The 21,921-nt window shown below is 40.0% G+C and overlaps 1 protein-coding gene across 3 annotated transcripts in view; it reads right to left on the bottom strand.

Moving 5' to 3' along the window:
- Positions 1–1,785: 1,785 nt before the first annotated feature.
- SLC25A16 (solute carrier family 25 member 16) overlaps positions 1,786–21,921 on the bottom strand; it is a 59,483-nt gene continuing 39,347 nt past the window's right edge. For all 3 annotated transcript variants that reach the window (XM_089687752.1, XM_089687753.1, XM_089687754.1), the window contains 3 exons: positions 15,248–15,410; positions 11,298–11,366; positions 1,786–8,806 (listed from right to left, as the gene is read on the bottom strand). In XM_089687752.1, coding sequence (XP_089543878.1) covers positions 8,632–8,806; positions 11,298–11,366; positions 15,248–15,410 — 407 coding nt within the window. In that variant the 3' untranslated portion in view covers positions 1,786–8,631. The remainder of the gene's footprint in view (positions 8,807–11,297; positions 11,367–15,247; positions 15,411–21,921) is intronic.

The raw sequence follows: 21,921 nt of genomic DNA, 5'->3' as shown, positions 1-21,921 counted from the left end.
ATCCCTCAGAGTCACCCTACAGGAAGGGCACTTCCTCTTAGTCCCATGATGAGGTTTGGCTTTCTCATCCAGCCTGGCGACTGCTCCACTGCCGGCTGCAACACTGCAGAGAGGCAGTTTCCCTCCACCTGACTCCCCTGAGTCCATGAGAAGTGGACCCCTGGCACTCCTTCTCCTCGCCAGGTGGAAGCCAGGATGGAAATACCTGAGGTAAGGCAACCTTGCCTCCTGCCCTCAGAAGACACCTCCTGGTTCCCTTCCTTCTGAGAGAACTGGAGAGGGAACCGTCAGTCCCAGTCAAAGTCCAGCCTCCAAAAAAAAGGCTGTATCTTCCCAGCTACCTTGTCCTGCTTTCCTAGGAATGTCTCCCTGCCAGAGCAAACACCATAGCTAAGATCTGGTAAGAAGGTTACTCTTTATTTAGGGTGGCAATGTTTTCTGAAGAGGGGACAAGCCGAGGTTTCTCATGGGTGCTGTCCTGAAAGACGTTAGGGGCAAAATATCTATTGGTTTCAATATATGATTAACCACCCAAAATATCAAAACTAAAAAACTAATATATAGCAATCTTCCAAAAAAATGCTAAATGTTTTGAATCCATCCAGACTAACGAATATACAAAACAATTCCATTCAACATAAAGAATATGACAAAACAAAAATCTTTAAAGAATTAATGCATCCGAAATGAAATTAAACCACAATTTCCAGCATGCACGTCTACTGCTGTGTCCAGATGCATATTTACTAACATCTGAACACTGCTGTCCATCTGACTGTCTGATTGAGTCGTTACCTTTCCCTCAGCTTCCATACAGTAGGGAATGCTATCATTATCCTCCCAGGGATATCTAAATAGCCCAAATCTCATGAGAAGACATTGTGGCACAGTGCAAGATCATCTTCTCACAAGATTTGGGCTACTCAACATTCAAGCTATAAGGATGATGATATAACTCTCCTAGGTGTCAAGGGCAAGGTGCACTTTACTTAGTATTTTTGTAAAGGGGTGCAAAATAACTAATGAACTTTACTATTTATAAGCAAGATTCACTTTTGATAGCAGCCAGTATCTTATATTCACTGGTCTACACTATGGCAGTACAGGTATCATGGTGTGATGGAGTAGTTTAGGCAGTACAGGTACTATGGTATGATGCAGTAGTTCTGGCAATGCAGGTATCATGGCCCCTGTAACACCAGAGCTACTCCATCACACCATGGTACCTGTACTGCCAGAATTACTGCATCATACCATAGTACCTGTACTGCCTAAACTACTCCATCACACCATGGTACCTGTACTGCCAGAACTATAGCACCATGATACCATGGCTATGCAGTAGTTCTGGCCATGCATGTACCATAGTGGGATGCAGTACTTTTGGCAGTACAGGCAGCATGGGTTGAGGCAGCAGTTCTGGCAGTGCAGGCACCATGGTGAGATGCAGTAGTTCTGGCAGTGCAGGCACCATGGTGGGCTGGAGTAGCGCTAGTGGTACAGGTAAATAAAGTCAAAATACCCAAAATGCACCACATCAGTGTGAAAGCGCCCTAAAAGTTATACCGTGTACTTAAACACCGTAGCTGTGCATCTGGATAACTGGGCATAAAGCAAATGATTTGCATGGCGCCACCTACTCTCCTGAAATTATGAATATTCCTCTTATTTTTCAGATATGTGATGGAATGAGACATGTGAATACCTTTGTACTAAGAAGGCTTTACTGTGTAAATGAAACAAATACACAAATTACATCCATTTAATAAAAGAATACAGCAATGCTAGTAGCATATAATGATTTTATTCTTCAGTCATCTTAAGCTATTGACAGAAATCAAAAACTTTATTGCAACACCACAAAATTAAAGAAACAAACATACTAAAGAAAAAAATTGTTCATGTACAAAAATAAATAACTACAAGATCAGAAAAAAGAACATACCTGTGTAGAGAGGTTTACAACACTGGTGAAATTCAGTAGTCTAGATCAGTGGTCGGCAAGCCGTGGCTCGCGAGCCACATGCGGCTCTTTACACATTTTAATGCGGCTCTTCTGTGTGCCGGGCGCTCGCTCTCCTCCCCTCCCCTCCCTCCTCTCCCCTCCCTCCTCTCGGGCAGCCGCTCCCCTCCCCTCCCTCCTCTCGGGTGGCCGAGGACTCTGCAGCTAGCCCAGCAATGATTGGCCAGTCTCGCTGCCACTCACATCCTGATAGCTAGTGATTGGCTGTCAGGATGTGTGTAGGCGGGGCAGCGTGACGAACTTGAGGGGAGCTAGGCTCCTCTCACAGTCCGCCCTGAAGACCGGAACGGCGCGGGGAGCACGGCGAGAGGAACGCGCGGAGCAAAGGTAAGTGAATTGACACAGGAGGGACTTGACTTACTACTTGCTACTTACTTACTACTACTATATGAGGGATGAATTAATATGGGGGATGAATTACTATGGGGGATGAATTACTATATGGGGGATGAATTACTATGGAGGATGCATTACTATATGGGGGATGAATTACTATATGGGGGATGTATTACTATGGGGGATGAATTACTATATGGGGGAGGAATTACTATGGGGGATGAATTACTATATGGGGGAGGAATTACTATGGGGGATGAATTACTATATGGGGGATGAATTACTATATGGGGGATGAATTACTATGGGGAATGAATTACTATATGGGGGATGAATTACTATGGGGGATGAATTACTATGGGGGATGAATTACTATGGGGGATGAATTACTATAGGGGGGATGAATTACTATAGGGGGGATGAATTACTATATGGGGGATGAATTACTATGGGGGATGAATTACTATATGGGGGATGAATTACTATAAAAACTTATTGAAACTAAAAACAGTGTACCATCCTATGTATTTTCAGTTTTAAAAATGTGGCTCTCAAAATAAATTTAAATCGTGGTTTTGGCGAGATTTGGCTCAGTTGAAAAAAAAGGTTGCCCACCACTGGTCTAGATGCTACCAAATAGAGTACCTCCAGGAAAATGATGACATTGCTTTTACAATATAAACTCTGATACTGTTTTTTCTTTTGTAAAAACTGGGCATAATAAATAATAATAACTGCAATCGTTCATAGTAGGAAATGTAGGCAGGCAGTGAAAAAACTTATCAAATAATTAAAAAATATACAGATATTGACAAAAAACTAAAATAAATCATTTATGTTATCACTTTTTTTTTTAAATAGTGAACCTTCTGTCTACTACATTAAGCCACAACATTATTTAAGGCATAAGAAAAGGTTACAAAATTATTGTGGCAATAACTTAAAATGCAACAATATACTGTATTTTTTCAACAAAGAATACAAGGAAAGGTGGGTGGGAACTAAACTAATCAGTAGGTGAAGTTTGGCTAGTTATATGGAAAATGCTGCTGCTGTTAATGGTTTTCACCCAGACTCTTTTGGCTTGATTTATTAAAGGCAAATAGGTCATTCACTCGCCAATAGAATGATCTCTTAGCTTAGTGAATTATGTAAAGCTATACTATTATGTAAAGCTATATTCACATCCATCATCCAATCATGCGCAAACAAAAATATATTTTTTTTTTGCAAAATGAGTTTTCACTGCACATTCACTAAACTAAGGGAAAATTCCTTTGCAGAGTGAACAGCTTATTTGCCTTTAGTAGAAATCAACCCACTTGTGTCAATCAATATGCAGAGGTTTTAATGGGTGACACAGCCAAAGTGCAAAGCACATGGCTCTACTCACGAGCAGCTTGGGTAATTACTTTACACAATGCAGAATGAAAATGGCTTAGAGGCCAAAAGGTGTCCATTCCAGTAGCTAACCAGAGAAATCAGGGCAGTCCTTAAAACGGCTGTTGCAAAAGTAGAAAGATAAAATGACTACATCACTACTGTGTATTGTAATGATGTACCAGATGGCAGGTAGACCAGGCACTTGACACACTCGAAGTGTGTTGGATGCTAATGATTCTTTCATCTGGAGTAGCTTTTGAAGAGAGTGAATATCCGAGGCCGAGGCTGTGGGACACCCAGATATAATTCCTCCTTTCTCAGGGGTTTTTATTTTTTGCTGCAAATTTGCTTTAAAGCTGCACTCCAGGTATGATCTTAATTGGATACTTACATTGGTCCAGCCCGGCACAACGTAAGCATTAATACCTGAGCGTCAGCTAGGGAAGCCAACAATCATGGTAGGGGGCTGCGCCAATGCAAATTGACCACAGGTGGTCACTTTCTGCCATCATTCACAGAAAGCCTTGTAATGTTTCAATGAATACAAGGCAAACTCTGATTGGTCAAGGTGGAGAGGAGGGGTGGTGACCTCACAATCATTACATAAATTGCAATTTTAAGTGGTAGCTTTTCATCTTCATAGGAAGATTGACTTTAATTGATCTCCATGGTAAGAGCAGTAGCCATTCCCTACTTTTGTATGTCAGATTTTATGAAAGATGGCAATTCGGACTACTGCTTGTGTCATTGTTAAATTGCAGTAACATGCATTTATATACACAAGGAACGGTGGTCCGCCAGGCCTTTTGGCTAGGTGGACCAAATGGGAACCTTGTCCCTGTCAGGAGCTTCGTGCCCTGGGGGATCAGGGTAGAGGTCCATCCCCTTTGGGGGAAGGACAAAGCACACCCCTAAGTGCACTTTTTTGTGTGGTGTTTTGCACTTGCACGTTTTTTGTGAACACTTACGGGTTTTTTGTTTTTGCGCACGTTCGCGGACTTAAAAAACAAACAAAAAAAATATGCATTTAGCATTTGAATTCTCTATTCAATTTTTTTATTCTATAAAAAAGGTGCAAATGATAATGATGAAAAAATAAGATTCAGGGTCTAGAATATAGTGAAATAATAGCATGCCAATATTTGTTCTTTGTCTGACCAACAGGAATGAGAGAACTTGAAATACTCAACCAATTATTTGTCCTTAATATACTGTGTAAAGCAACCATACAACGTCCACCTTGATAAAAGGTTACACTTGATCTTTTTAAAGAAAAGTTAAAGAAAGAGAAGGAAGATGGGGAGGAAAAAACTCCTAAATAGAAAAAAACCTGGAACCTAAGGATGAAATGTTAGTGACCTCATTTCTATATCTGCATTGGAACAACAGCTGAAGGCAAACTAAAAAAAAAACCACAGTGGACAGAAATATCTCGGACTCAGAAACTTTCATTTAAAAGACAAAAACCACATGCAATTCAAGATATAAGTATCATCTATTTGAAATGTCAAGGTTAAATCTGCATCAATATATTAAAAAAAAAAAAGTCTTGGTTGTGGACAAAAAACAAACACATTTTGGACAAATGGGATATAATGAAGTACAAGTTACTAAAATTCACTTCAAACTGGGGGAACTATATTCACTGTATTCAAAAAGATTAAATCAGGTACAGTATTCCTACTAAATCGTCTGAAATTGGAGCTGTGGTTTCCAGCAGTAGCGGATAGAAAATTGTACAGTGAGCAGCAACCGCATCCAATCAGATGTGAGCACTGTTCGGGTATTCTAACAGGCATGGGTTTCAGCTGTCACAATACAATAGCCGGCAGGGGAGATTCCTCCATCTATTAGATAGTGTTAATCTATGTATGTGTAGGACTAGTCGTAGAAGGATCAAATAAAAAATAGTATAGAAAATCTGATGTGGTCTTTCTACACAAGACTGCAAGGAAAGATTAGTACTTCTGATATGAGATTACAAAATGCTTACAGGTGATGCCTAGATCTAAATAAAAAAAAAATATGTTATGAGCTATACTGCAACACAGAAACAGAAATTCACAATTTTACATGCACAGCTGCTACGTTGTGCCCAATGAATGTGCCATTGTTTGCTGTGCAGCTCAGACTGCTATTGTGCTACATCTAGAACTAGTTTCAGGTAAATGCTAATGGACATAGGCCATCATATTTGTGTTTTCTAGTAACCATCAGCTAATCTGATTTCTTACCTCTCCTGAAAATGTTAGTTGTCTGGCTGTCCTGCTTGTCAACTGGCTTCAATAGTTTCTAAATTACTGACCTGCAACAAGCATGCAGATCAAGAGTTCTGATTTCACTTGCTGCATGCTTGTTCTGTGTCAGTGACTCAAAGTACTAAAGCCAGAGACAGCCAGGCAACTAACATTTTCAGATGTAGGTCAGTATTGGCAGCCTACTTCTTTCTCTCAATATAGGTTTCCTTTAAAGCAGAACTCCAGGCAGATATTACACAAAATTAAAGCAGAACTCCAGGCAGATATTTTTTACTGGAGTTCTGCATTAATTTTATGTAAGAAGATAAAAATTTATAAAAAAGATAAAATAACAAAAAACAGTGTGTATTATATTTTCTTAGAATAGGTAGAATTTCAGGCTAAAGCTACTTAGTCTTAAAAATGCTCCCTCCCGACTCCTAACATCTAGAAAAACTAAACTGTGTATGAAACAAGTATATATTTACTTATTTTCAGTCTGCTTTGGGCACATGATCTCCTGTGTCAGCCAGCGGTAGTTGGGGGGGATAGTGTGGTGTTGTGGGGGGGAGGGGGAGGGGGGGGGTGTGGTGTGGTGGGACCGGGAGCGCATCTGACAATGGCTAAGAATGCCTGGGAGCGGAGATGTCACCTATAGGTTCCCATGGATCATCTGTTTTTGGCAGTCCTTCCTCTCCCCTGTGACCACCGCTGACTGACACAGAGAAGCTGGATCATATGACTGGACTGGAGGGGGGCTGAAAATAGTTAAATATATACATGTTTTATACACAGTTTAGTCAGCATTGGTGTTAAGAGGGGGAGGCCACAGTTTCAAGACTAGGTATGCTTAGCCTGGAACTCTGCTTAAGGGCCGCTTCACACTATAGAAATGCAGACCAGATGCGTTTTTGGCGCATTCCGGTGCATTTTTGATGCATTCCAGTGCGTTTTTGATGCATTCCGGTTCATTTTTTTGCCCTCTCTTCTTTTTTAATTTAAATAGGAACATGTGCGTTCCAGTGTGTTTTTGATGCATTCCAGTGCGTTTTACCACATTTCAGTACAGTTCTGTGCAGGAAGAATGCAGAGTGTTCTACTTTTTTTTTTCTGCAGCTGGATTGCACTGGAACTGCAAGCACTGATGTGAACTATGACACTGACCACAATATAATCCACTTTCTGTGCGTTTGGATGCAGACAACAAAACAACTCAAACACAAGTAGTGTGCACTGGCCCTTAGGTCTGATGGCCAGCATCATTCAACCCACTTCATCTGAGCCCAGGTCACCCAGACCCTCCCCATCTTATGACTGGACAGTAAAAAGAGAAGTAACACAGTGATGAGCTTATCTCTGTCACTTTGCTTTCTCTTGCAACCAGTGTGTTTCTCGCCAGTAGACGAACTGACTGGCTCTTTGTGCTGCTTCTTCCTCTCACACTTCAGCCCTGCTGCACAAGGACAACGAGAGATTGATAACAGGTCATATTCAGGTGCCTTACACTGCTTACATTTAAATTATGTATTAATGATTACAGAGATGCATTAATGTGTCTTTTTATCTGCTTGGAGTTCAGACTAAATGCAGCTCTGTATTCATTAACAAATGTTTACTGTATTTTTTTTTTTAAAGTGCAATCACCTTACTTTGACTTGTTATCCACCTCTTGCAATCCCTGCCTATAGCAGATCTCAGACTGGAGGAGGTGACAAAACACAAGGAGCCAATCAGCTGTGCTGCAATGCAAGAAGAATACTGATAGGAGGGGAAAGCCGTGCGACAAAGTAAGCAGCCTATCAGTCTGCCACTTCTTTTACTGTTCAGTAACATGGTGGGGAGAAGTCCTGTATGTGACCGACATGCAGAAGAAAAAAACTCAGATCTCCTCTACTGCCAAACAGGACTGTATAGAATGGCAGGAGCCAGTAATTCTGAAGACTGGATGGACAGAAATAGAGAGAGAGAGAGCAGAAACAGAGAGCTGTTTTAACTTTCAAATGGATTTTTACTTCATCTGTACATTCATCTGTTATAGCCTTGAGTTCAGCTTTAAGATCCTGTGTATAATACATCTCTTATAGGCAAGATATTGCAGCATTATTTATAAATTATCTTCTGCCTTTGGCATTATAAAGCCTAATTAAATACAATTTCTTTCTCCATTAAAAAAATATCTAAACGTGTAATAAACTGTGATAAAGAAATCCAAAACTGCACAAAAAGAAAACAAAAAAACAACCCACAACTATATATACATACTATGTTACTCCAGCGAAAACATGGAGAACTGCTAAACACAGGTCAGTTCACAATTTCTAAATTATTTATATGTTTATATTATTTTACATACATTTTACAAAGTCAGCCAGCTGGAATTTTCTATTCTGTCGGAGCTAGAAGTGTGTAATTAAATTATGATGTTCCATAAATATAATTAGACATCTTTATAAAAATCATTACTTTAAAAAAAGTTCATATGTTACAAAAAGAGGCATTTGCTTGATACTGCCGCAATGTATCTAATAAAACATTTAACCCTTTATTGTAGAATCAACTGTATAAGAGAACTTTAAAGTGAGGATCACTCTTCTGCAAATATCCTATTATAAAATGATTTTGTTGTGCAAGGCTTTGGATGCTGTAATCTTGCTACTTTGGAGGTGGAGATTCATTTAAGTGCAGAATCTGTCTCATAAACTCATATGTTGTAAAAGCCACAGCTTGAGAAGGAATGCAGCGAATGTAGTTAAGAGACAGACCTCGGTATAGGCCTTTCCGTATGCCATGCTCCATGCAGACATATTTCAAGGTCTGAAACATGGTTCTGTTTGAGGAAAAAGAAAATACATTATTGTAAACTGTATATTATACTTAATACTTTTTTATATGTGTGTGTTCATATATGTGTATTCTAGAAATCATAGTCTCTATCATTTGTATGTACCTCTTTCATCTGAAGTACCTGGTTGATCCTTCCAGTCACCTTCTTCTCTGACCACACAAAGCACAGAAGCTGATCTGTTTTAGTATGGTCAGTTTTCATCCTTTGGCTGGCTATTCAGATGTACAGGACACTGGGCAAACACACAGCATGCCTGTATTAGGTAGTTTGTTCAGCCGCCACACCTCCTGACCAATCACAGCCTGCCTCTGGCACACACCTCCTCCCAGTCACAGCCTGCCTCTCGAACAGGCCCCCTGCATCTTGCCCCAGACTGAACAGACTATGGAATACAGGCACTCTGTGTGTCTGAACAGTGTCCTATGAAAGAGGTATGTCACCAGCACATCAAGCATCTCCGGAATGGGTCACTGTCAGAAGTTCCAACCCTTCCCCACTTTATCCAACACAGCTTGGTTGGTCATTGTCTGCATTATTAATTCGCTTACGTGTTGCTGAAGGTTTGCAAACACATTTTAAAAATGCCACCAATACAGCAATAAATTGGGACTAAAACAGACAAAAGGACCTACATACCTGCCGCAAGCTGTTTTGCTGTGTTACTAAACCCAGGACCCTGCATACACTATATTTGGTCTCCCACAGTACACAGAACATGGAAATGCAATTATTTTAGTAAATATACACTGCTGAATACCTTTTCTCATCAGCAATATATAGTAGTCTTGTGACTTCTAGAAATTTTGACAATATTTTCAATTTAATGATAATGCATCTCTCAAACCATGAACGAAGTCCATGATGCCACATCCTCAAGATTGGTTGTCCTGACAACAAATGACATCATAAGTTGATAAAAAGGGTATCAGCTGCCTGCAAAGCATCCTGGTTTGACCATCCCCTGCCCCGTTTTAGAATGGGGTGCCTCAAGACTGTCCATAATTTTAAAGGGTGCCTCGGGACTGTCCGTAATTTTAAAGGGTGCCTTGACTAAAAAAAGGTTGAGAAACACTGCTCTACGCTATACTTTGTGGCTTTGCTATAGGGGGCACTCTCAAAGCAGGAGGAGCCAGAAGCACCATTGGGGGACCCCAGAAGAGGAGAATCAGGGCTGTTCTGTGCAATACCATTGCACAGAGCAGGTAAATATAACAAGTTTCTAGTTAAAAAGAAAAAAAAAATTCAAACGTTTACAATCACTTTATGGGCTCTGTGCAGGGAAGATTGGCATTTCAACCCAGAGAAGATGGAGGCGGATAGACTGGAGGTAATATAAGGCATTACAATTAAATATCAACTAAAAGTTTACCAATATTGTGCATTATATTTAAATTGATTATATCCATGAAAAAAAAAAATCTCTGCCTTTAGTACTACTTTAATATAAAATATTTATATCCCCCTCCACCCTTCATTATAGCATTAATTTATACTGTCTACAGGTATATTAACTAACACCTTGTAGTTGTGATTATTCGCTATTTTTGTACTAGGTCTAATTTTTTTTTTATCCCATCAGAACAGGTTATTAAAAAAAAGCATGCTACTACTATTAAAATGTCTTATGCAGGCCATACACATCAGTTCTCAAACAATTTTCATACAAAAATTCTTTGTACATTCAACGAATGGAGGAATGTCATTCGAAAATGTTACTTGCTTTTATCATTCAATTTCAAAATGAATGTGCTTTCTGAATAAATTCCCACATATACTGTCTGAAAATTTGTTCGGTCAAGAAAAGTTTGCTATTCTGCTCCTTTTCATTTTCACTTTGATCGAAAACAGATGTCGATTTGACCCCAGTAATGATTAGAAAATCAAACGAGTGTTCTTAAATGAAAATTTTCGAAGGAAAAATTTGTTCGTGTATGGCCAGCATAAGTGACAGCAGGCACAGGTAAGTTGTATCAAGCTGTCTGCCTATGACAAGGGAGTCTGTCATGCATAATAATATATTACAATCTTGTCTGAAAACCAGCATTTTAGGTCTTTTTAAAATTAATTTTTTTTAATAAAAATATTGATCTCCGATTTTGATATGTATCAGATTCAACCTCTAATAGTATATAAATCCCTTTTGTCTGTTATTCTCAGAGTGGATTAGATAGTTTGTTCCTTAACCATATAGCTGGTTCTTTAGATTTACCACTGAATATAGATATTCATGAATATATGGTCTTTTTTTTGTTAAATTTACCAAAAACGTTTTTTGAAGTTTTTATCCAATTAATCGAAACAAATCAAATTTCCCAAAGCATACTATAAAGACACCATTCTGAATTAGTGGTTCAAGAAACTTTGACACACTTCGATAGTCTGCAATTAAAACTATGAACAGAAACAAGTTATTTTTTTTAAACATTAACCTACGCTGCAGTAACTCTAAAAAGTAGCATAATGGTTAACTTACCGGCACTTCTCAGAATCTGGCAAGATTGCAGACAACTGCATCCGCCGCCGTGTGACATCCAGAGGGTAACTAAATGGGAAAAGGTAAAATTACTATTTTGTGACTTGTTATTACACTGCAGCAAACCCTTAAAAGAGAAGTATGGTCAATAATTTTTTTAGCCATACTTGTCTTCTGGGTCACAAGAGTGCATTTACTTGTGCTCTCCTGTGACCCAGAATCAGCCGACAGCGGGCTGTCACAAAGACGCCCCAGGCTATGGAAGGATCCCGACCATATTGTCAGGATCCACCCAAATGCCTGATCAGCATCTGACACAGTCCCCCAGTGTGCCGCTGAGAGCAGGAGCCAGCTGCTACCACCCCCCTCCCTAGCCTGACGCTCCAGTGAACACTGGAGGGCCAGAGTGGTGACTAAGCAGAACGAGAACTAAGTGATAATCAGTCATGGATCACTCAGTTTTCAGGCTTGGAATCGGTGGGGGACAGCTGCAGCATGGAGGGGAGTATGTATATTTTTTTCAAAACCCACACTTCTCCTTTAAAGTAGAAATCTAGATTCAACTGAAAAATATATAATAGCATGACCATGATGTAAAATATGTGCAAAACACATTATGGTAGAAAAACTTGCATAAGAGTTTAGCAAACCAGAACAATTGGTTGTCAGCATTGTAAGTCATAGCTTCATTGAAGGATAGACGAACAAAGGAAGATGTAAATATGTGTTTCAGGAGTTTGTGGACATCTTACCGTGACAACTCTCTGAGCTTGTTGGACATCACACTTCAAAACGATGTACAAATCTATGGAAAAGCCTCCCCTCAGCTTTTGTGACTTACAGCCTAAACTCTTCTGGGAAACTTTTCCACAAGATTTTGGAGTGTGTCTGTTGGAATTTGTGGCCATTTAGCCAAACCAGCATTTGTAAAATCAGGTACGGATACTAATAGAGAAGACCTGGCTCCCAATCAACAATCAAATTCACATCAAAAAGGTACAGTTCATCCAGAAAGTATTCACAGCGCTTACATTTTGCCACATATAATGTTACAGCCTTATTCCAAAATGGATTAAATTCATTTTTTTTCCTCAACATTCTACAAACAAAACCCCATAATGACAATGTGAAAGAAGTTCCTTTTGAAATCTTTGCAATTTATTAAAAATAGAAAACGAAAAAAAAAAAAACACATGTACATAAGTATTCACAGACTTTGCTCAATACGTTTTTTAAGCACCTTTACCACCAATTAAGTCATTTTGAGTATGATGCTACAAGCTTGGCACACCTATTTTTGTGCAATTTCTCCCATTCTTCTTTGCAGTACCTCTCAAGCTCAATCAGGTTGGATGGGGAGCATCAGTGCACAGCCATTTTCAGATCTCTCCCGAGATGTTCAATTGGGTTCAAGTCTGGGCCTCCCCAGGACATTCACAGAGTTGGGCCGTAGCCACTCCTTTGTTATGTGGGCTGTGTGCTTAGGGTGGTTGTCCTGTTGAAAGATGAACCGGCACCCCAGTCTAAGGTCCAGAATGCTCTAGAACAGGTTTTCATAAAGGATGTCTCTGTACATTGCTGCACTCATCTTTCCTTCAATCCTGACTAGTCTCCCAGTTCCTGCCACTGAAAAACATCCCCACAGCATGATGCTGCCACCACCATGCTTCACTGTAGGGATGGTATTGGCCAGGTGGTGAGCGGTGCCTGGTTTCCTCCAGACATGACGCTTGGCATTCAATCTTTGTTTTATCAGACCAGAGAGTTTTGTTTCTCATGGTCTAAGAGTTCCTTTAGGTACCTTTAGACAAACTCCAGGCGGGCTGCCATTTGCCTTTTACGGAGGAGTGGCTTCCGTGTGGCCACTCTACCATACAAGCCTTATTGGTGGAGTGCTGCAGAGACGGTTGTCCTTCTGGAAGGTTCTCCTCTCTCCACAGAGAAACGCTGGAGCTCTTTCAGAGTGACCGTTGGGTTCTTGGTTACCTCCATGGCTAAGGCCCTTCTCCCTCAATCATTCACTTCGGCCGGGCGGCCCGCTCTAGGAAGATTCCTGGTGGTTCCAAACTTCTTCCATTTACGGATGATGGAGGCCACTCTGCTCAGTGGGACCTTCAATGCTGCAGAAATTTTTCTGTACCCTTCCCCAGATCTGTGCCTTGGTACAATCCTGTCTCAAAGGTCTACGGACAATCCCTTGGACTTCATGGCTTGGTTTGTGCTCTGACATGCACTGTTAACTGTGGGACCTTATATAGAGAGGTTTATGCCTTTCCTAATCATGTCCAATCAACTGAATTTCCCACAGGTGGACTCCAATCAAGTTGTGGAAACATCTCAAGGATGATCAGTGAGAACAGGATGCACCAGAGATCAATTCTGAGTGTCATTGCAAAGGCTGTGAATACTTACGTACATGTGTTTTTTTTAATTATTGTTTTATTTTTAATAAATTGCAAAGATCTCAAAACGAACTTCTTTCATGTTGTCATTATGAGGTATTGTTTGTAGAATGTTGAGGAAAAAAATGAATTTAATCCATTTTGGAATACGGCTGTAACATAAATATGTGGCAAACGTTAAGCGCTGTGAATACTTTCTGGATGCAATGTAAATATTTACTTATTTATTTATTTCAGGTACTTATATAGTGCCGTCAATTTACGCAGCGCTTTACATATATATTGTACATTCACATCGGTCCCTAACCCTCAAGGGGCATACAATCTAAGGTCCCTAACTCACATTCATACATACACATACTGGGGCCAATTTAGACAGGATCCAATTCACCTACCAGCATGTCTTTGGAGTGTGGGAGGAAACCGGAGTACCCGGAGGAAACCCACGCAGGCACAGGGAGAACATGCAAACTCCAGGCAGGTGATGCTGTGGTTGGGATTCGAACCGACGACCCTAGTACTGCAAGGCGGAAGTGCTAACCATTTAGCCACTGTGCTGCCCATTATAGTTGAGTCTTCTCATCCAGCAGAGTTCTTCTAAACCAAACTCATCAAATCATGTCATTATACACCTGGTTTTCTGCACAGGGCACAGTATTGCTGGAAAAGAAGGGCTTTCCCTAAAATTGTTGCCGCATGGATAAAAGTGCACAATAGTCTAAAATGCCTTCATGTGCTGTACTAACAGCACGCTTCAATGGAAAATACTTAAACTCAATCATTTAAAGAGGTATTCACATAGTATTGGTCATATAGGTAAGTGCAATGGTCAAGTGTCCACAAAGTCTTGGCCATATAGTGTACTTTTTCAAGGTTGTGCTGCAGACTATATATATATATATATATATATATATATATATATATATATATATATATATATATATATATATATATATATATGATATATGCACAACACCATCTAGTGGCTGAAATGAGGAATCATGGAGCAAAGACATACCAGGTTTCATCCATTTTTGAACAACACTGGGCTACCTGCAGAGATTTGCAGAAGAGAAGGGGAATCGATACAGACATGTTCTGTGTATGCATTTTCAAGGACTGTTACAGCCAATGGACACAGTAGGCACAATAACATGGAATGGATTGTTACTTTTTTTTTTTGTAAATGGCAAGGTGAAGTCCTTCACTGTGACATAGGACAGCAAGAGAAAAATATGTCACCTTTCCAAGCCAACATCAAATTCCCCACTTCTGGAACTCAGTGTGCTAGCCAATTAGAAGCCCAAACCATGCTCTCTGGAGTCAATAAAGAAGCAGTGAGCTGCACTCTAATTACACCTGATCTCATCCAGTTTTATTAAAAACTGATATAGCACATATTTCATGCATATCACCCTTCCAGCAGCACACATTTATCCACAGTTATATCCTCATGTCTTCCCTGCTTTCCATTGTATGAATTTATATTAATTTATGAATCAGTTATATTTACAGATTTATACGCATATTGTGCATGAGCCTACATACGAGATAGTCTGTGAAATGGCTCCAGCAATCCCACCACAGCATAAGCTGACAGGTGTCTTTAGCACCATGACATCTGGATTGTCCAAGGATGGTTTCCCCATTAGTTCTGGGGCATGTTTCAGTCCAGCAGTCTTTAAGGTCTCAAAAGTGAAAAATGAGAAACCTGTCAAAGAAGGAAACAATCATCACATGCCAATGAATAAAAACACACCTATGTTTAGAGATTAGAAGATGATCTAATTCAAAAAGCACAAATTTTGATTTCCAATCTCAAAAAGATTTAAAAAAATGTCATACACATATTCCAAAGGCAAAAATGAGTACATATTCCAAAGACAAAAATGATGACTGAAAAATATACAAAAAATAAAAATAGATTCTTTGTCTTCATGTAGGATATATACTGTATGCAGCTTGTTTTTAATGTTAAAAACGGAACTATACTAACCTTCAGTCCAACAATGTGCTGTCTCAGAGCTACCTGCCAGCCGCTGACAACTTCAGGTGGCTGGTTCCAGATCTCGATCACTGGCTGCTTTCAATTGCTGGGTCGAGATGACGTCACCCACCTGCATGCGCAGGAGTTCAGTCAGCTTCGGCATTGCCGAATTAGTACAATGAGCTGCGCATGCACAGCTCACTGCACAGAGGCAAACAGACAGGTAACTTTAATGCAGAAGAGACAGAACAGGTCTTTTCTGCATATAAAAAAACAAAAAAAACACGAGTACCCAGAGCTAATGAAGACAGCAAAGATTTCACTCACTACCCACCATAAAGGCAAGTATTACCTTCTAAAATTGCAAAGAGCAGCTGTTTGCAGTTTATTTTTTTTTTTTTTTTAGAGACGTGGCAGGGTCACTTTAAAGTTCAGCCAGCTGTAAAATCATACATTACTCAGTTCCTGCTGCACTGGCCACATTTCAATCCATGTATGGCCATCTTAAGCAGAGTTATCAATGTGCTGCAGCTCCAATTAGCAGGATTCAGGTGGAGAGGTGACACCACAAGATTGCTTGACTCTGACAGAGAAAGTGGTGTCATGCTACAGGTTGTATTGTCTAGCTGAGATGTCCAGTCACTAAAGTGACTGGACAGTATTACAAATTCGTAAGGCACTTCACATATGTGTTTTTCAACAGTTTATTTAATGGTTTGCTTTACTCTCCAGTTGCCATATTGGTTTCAGACAAAATGACTGACAAAGACACCATACCTCCTCTATAATACACAAAAAGGGGAAATCATAAAGAGTGTCTAAGATGTACTTTAGAATTCCAACATGCCTCCACGCAACAATTGTCAGAGTGGTTGACAGATTTATGTACCTGTTATAAACATGTTTGTGGCACGCACCGAGTGTGGAGGCCCACCGAGGCCAAAGCTGCCGCTGTCACTGAGGCAGACAGCCTCCATAACAACCAGTGACAGGAGGGGGTAGCAGCGGCAAATACGCCAACTCATAGTCGGTATTAATTGCCCCCAGTTTCATATTCTACGAACTGTAATTATTTTTTTTTAATTTGGTGCATTAATAGCACTACTTTGTAAAAGTGGCACTGTTAAGAACTATCTGAATCTGCTGGGTGTGACGGTAAAACTATGGAAATGGGTGGCAGAGATTTTTTAAACTGGCAGGCTATTTTAAAGGGCCATAGCACCAGAAAAGTGTTTGGGATTTAATAAATTTCCTAAAAGTCTCTATATGTCCTAATTACTGGTAGCAAAGAAATTGTATTGAATAAATCAACAGATTATACAGGTTATAGAAACATAAGTGATACATAATAGAGCAGTCGTTCAAAAAGAAAACTATGCAATTACATAAGAACAAATATGATCCGCGCAGGGGTCCAAGCAGCAGAAAAAGCATGATGTGTGATAATCTAGAGTAAAGGCAACTTGGAGATACATCCAGCACATAGCCAGAAGTATGGCAAAACCTGATAGTCCACAATAAATAATCACTACATAGTCATAGAACTTGAGTGTCGAGATGTCTCCCATCAATATCTCATCAATGACTCACCCTACGGGAAGTAGAAAAGAAAAAAAAAAAAAAAAGAAGGGGGGGGGGAATAGAAAAAAAGAGAGGTGGGGGGTGAGGATCAATTTTGTAAGCCTTATAAAAAACAGATTTGAGAGGGATGGGGAATTGCGACGAGCAACGACATCAAGCAAAGGCCTCAAGGGCCTCAGTATTTAAACCAGTCAAAAAAAGAGAGTAGAAGTGAGTGAGGAAAAGCGAGCAAAAAGCAGAGGGAAATGGAAAAACAGAGATCCCACCAGCTCAGAATGAAACATAAAAAAATAAATGGAGAAGTGGGGAAAAGAGAAGAAGAATACAGTTTAGAAAAAGAAAAAAAGAGTTCACCAATGAGGAGTGCAGGAGTACATAGTCCCAACAAAGGGAAGCTAGGGGAGAATTTCTAAATGTTAGAAATTGGTCAATCTACTGATGAAGCGAGACACCAGATGATAGTCCACCCAGGACTGCCAGACAGAAAGAAACGTATCATGGTTATCCTCCAACACTGCCGTTAGTTTTTCTTTGACAAAGAAGCCCTGGATTCTAGACTTGACTTCCGCAAATTGAAGAGTAGGGGATTTCCAGGAATGTGCAATGGTTTGTTTAGTAGCCATGAAAAAAAAACTAATCCGTGCACAAATTTTACAAGGTACGTCACGGAGGGGCTTAAAAAGCAATGCTTCAGTAGGGTCTTTCCTATGATTGATATGTGTGACGGAATAAATAAGGTTATAGACTCTGGTCCATAGACGATGAGCTATCGGACAGGACCACCATATGTGGAGCATCGAGCCATCCATATCACAACCGCGAAAACAACGTGGGTCATATCCCGATACATACGTATGTTGTGGGAGCACCGAGAAACCGCATGCCATATAGGTATCCAGTCTTCAGTAGTAAACTATGCCTGGAGCTCTTTGCCCCATTGAATACAGTAAGTAGGTAGAGGTTCTGCTATATGATCTCGAATTGATAAATAGATGCTCGAAAGAATGCCCTTAGTGGATTCGAAACTTGTTAATGTTCTGGGGGAATCCTGTTTGCGGACAAGAGGTTCAATAAAGTGACGTATCTGAAAGTATCTAAAAACCTCCGAAGGTGGGATATCATGACTTTCACGGAGTTGGGCAAATGTATGCAATCCTCGGACCGTTAGTGAGTAGATTGTTGTGAAACCATGAGTTATCCACCAATGGAAGGCCCCCTTTTCTAATTCGCCTGGGGGAAATAACGGGCAATCAAATATTTGAAGAAGAGGTAGATGAGGAGACAATAAGCATGCAAAATACTTACACGAATCCCAAATTCATAAGGTGTGGGCCAGGATTGGATTCAATGGTTTAGGTCTGGAAGATGGGGGAAGCCAAAAGCAAAGAGGAGGGCAAGATAGGCTGTGTATCCAAAATATCTATCAATGCCCGCAAGGGCAGATATTTTCCAGAAAAGAGTTGGGTAAGGGGAGTGATCTGGGCTGCAGTATAATAGTGAACGTTAGGGAGTCCAAGACTGCCTCGAATTCACGGGTGATAGAGCAGGTGTCTGGACAATCGGGGACATCTTGAAGCCCAGACAAACGGCAGAACTTGATGTTGCAGAATACGCAGTATATGGGATGGAACGCGGATAGGAAGTACTCTAAAAGGGTAAAGCATTTTAGGAAGATATGTCATTTTGATTACGTGGGCTTGACCAAACCAAGACAAGGTCATAGTTCGCCATCTTAACAAATTAATCTTATCTTGGCAAAGTAAGGGAGGAATGTTTGCTTGGTATAACAAATCATAAGAGGGTGCGAGTATTATGCCCAGATAGGAAAGTGTAGAAGTTCATTGGAATGGGAATTGCGACTGAAGGTGCGTTTAGATCAACAGAGGGAGAGATATATTCATAGCCACCGATTTTATTGGGTTAACATGTAGACCTGAAAGATGCTGAAAACGGGTGAGAAGCGCCATGAGTTTGAGGAGAGAAACATATGGGGAAGAGAGATATAATAGAATGTTGTCTGCCAAAAGTGCAGCTTTATGATGCAGTCCTGCCAACTCAAGGCCCTTAATGTCTGGGTGAAGCCGTATATAAACGGCAAGGGGCTCCAGGGCCATAACGAAGAGGAGAGAGGACAGCCATGGCGTGTACACCCTCGTATCTGAAATTGGGAGGACTTAACCCCATGATATCGGACTTTGGCCGAGGGAACACTGTAAAGTTTGTGGATCCATTGCAGGAAGTTCTCTCCTAAACCCCAATGACTTAAGGCCATATGCAGGTAGGTCCAAGAAAGGGTATTGAAGCCTTTAGACATACCAAGAGACAGAAAAAAAAAAAGGTTATGTGAACATGTTCGCACAAAATGACTAAGTAAGACAGAACACCATATATTGTTGGCTAAAATAAAATCCTCAAGGGGCGCAATCCCTGAGGATTTCTATACATTAGATAATGATGACAGTGATGACTTAAAGGGACTCTTTGTACATCTAAAAAATCTAACTACTGCCGAAATTAAAACCTTATGGGATGTATCTTTCTTGGAAAAGTATATTAAAGAACAGATGGTTCCCAGATCACTCCGGTGGGACGTACGCCCAGATTCGGAGGATCCCAGTAGCCATTTTGAGTGGTACCAATTTTTTAATAACACTGGCATTGACCTTCTAAAGTTTCTCATTATACGCAAAAAGAAAAAGTTAGCATATTTGGATAAAGAAATTAATTTAGTGCGAGAGAAATTAACCCCCTTTAAAGATAATGAGAAATATAAATTTGAATCCGACAAATTAAAGGTTCATATGGAAGGGGTGGAAAAAGAACAGAAAATTAAAAAGAGGAAAAAATATAATAGAGACTATAAAGATTATTCTGACAAAATGGTTTTTGATTGGCAGAAACAATTAGACCCTGTTAACCAACCAGTCCCTAACCACATACCTCCTATGATGGGACCAAATAAAAATCAAAGCAGGCCAATTATGAGAGATCATGAGTATCAACATTATGTTCCACCTACCTACAATAGATATGAACCTTTGCAGAACGTTCATGATGATAGTATAGGATCACGAGATTTCCGTTGGTATTCAAATACCACTAATGCTCCATCTGAAAATCACCATCCCTATCCTCATAATGAATATGATAGGTCGTATGGGAATCAATACCCCTCTGGGTCATATAATTATGACCAATACCAACCTCAACAGTTTAAAGGGCAACATAATACACAATACTCATCTCCCAGGACTAATAAAGGGGGTAAAAACTACAACAAAGGTAATTACCATAAACCCAAACATGACAACTCCCGATCAGGACCAGCTAATTATAATAACAATAAGAACAATAATAAACCATTTAACAATAACTTCAGACCACCACCCAATTCGGATTACTATTACAACCAGCAACAAAATCCTGATTACTATCAACAAACTACCAATTATCCCCGTCAGCCTTTTTTAGGGGTGAGCAATACAAGAAAAAGAAGGGACACAGGAGGGGAAAGAGAGGAGGGAAGAGAACAAATGGACACTCCAAAGAAAAGGAGGGTGTAAACACACAAGGTATCTTTAACCTTAGTGGAACTAACCTTACAGAAAAAGAGCTTCACTTGCTTGATAAAGGATTGAAATATGCCCCATCAAAAAACCTTAATAAGTTTGAAACCTATATGGACATACATAAGTTCGCACGACAATTGTCCCTGAAAAGGTATTTTGCGAATAATCCTATCAATAGGGATGTATCGATTGGAATATACACTCATTCTAATCTACGCAATGCATCCACCTATAACCCTCCCCCACAAACTCACTCGTATGTGAATCTATTTAGAGACAAGGTCTTGAAAGAATTGAGGGAAATACCATTTAAGAGATCTTTTGACAGAACAGGCGATACTAAAGCCATTAAATCATTATTAGAAAGGAAGAATTTGGTAATAAGACCAGCAGACAAAGGTGGGGGTGTAGTGGTTCTCAACAAGGAAGACTATATCAATGAGGTTAACAACATTTTGAGTGATAATACTACTTATGTTCGTTTACCTAAGGATCCTAAAATAGAGTACAAACGTTCTCTTAAAAACATCATTAACAAGGGGTATGTAGAGGGTATTCTGAATAAGAAAGAAAAGTCCTATTTATGTCCAACAGCACCCAAGTTACCAGTCTTGTATATATTACCGAAGGTTCATAAGGACCCCATAAAACCCCCGGGGAGGCCAATAATAAGCGGTATTGGTTCTTTATCCTCTAGGATTGGTGAATATGTGGACTTTTTCCTCCAGCCACTCGTTTTACAAACTGCAGCGTATTTAAAGGACACAAAACAGGTCCTAAACGAGGTCAGCTCCCTAGTTACTTCTCCCGACACCTTTTTGGTTACAGCGGATGTCGCTTCTCTATACTCAAACATTAACCATAATGATGGCATGGAAGCGGCTGATTTCTTTTTAACACAATACAGTCCCTTACCTGTCACCCAGAAGAATTTCATTCTAGAGCTTTTAGAATTTGCTATGTTAAAGAACTATTTTTGGTTTAATAAAGACTACTATCTGCAAATAAGAGGCGTGGCAATGGGGGCAAAGTTTGCCCCCTCCCTGGCAAACCTATTTATGGCTAGGTGGGAGGAGGACCTTATT

This window comes from Staurois parvus, unplaced genomic scaffold (assembly GCF_062004578.1).
Source record: "Staurois parvus isolate SC_StPar_1 unplaced genomic scaffold, SC_StPar_1.0 ptg000437l, whole genome shotgun sequence".
NCBI classification, from domain to species: domain Eukaryota; kingdom Metazoa; phylum Chordata; class Amphibia; order Anura; family Ranidae; genus Staurois; species Staurois parvus.
This window is presented reverse-complemented; position numbering and strand designations above follow the sequence as displayed.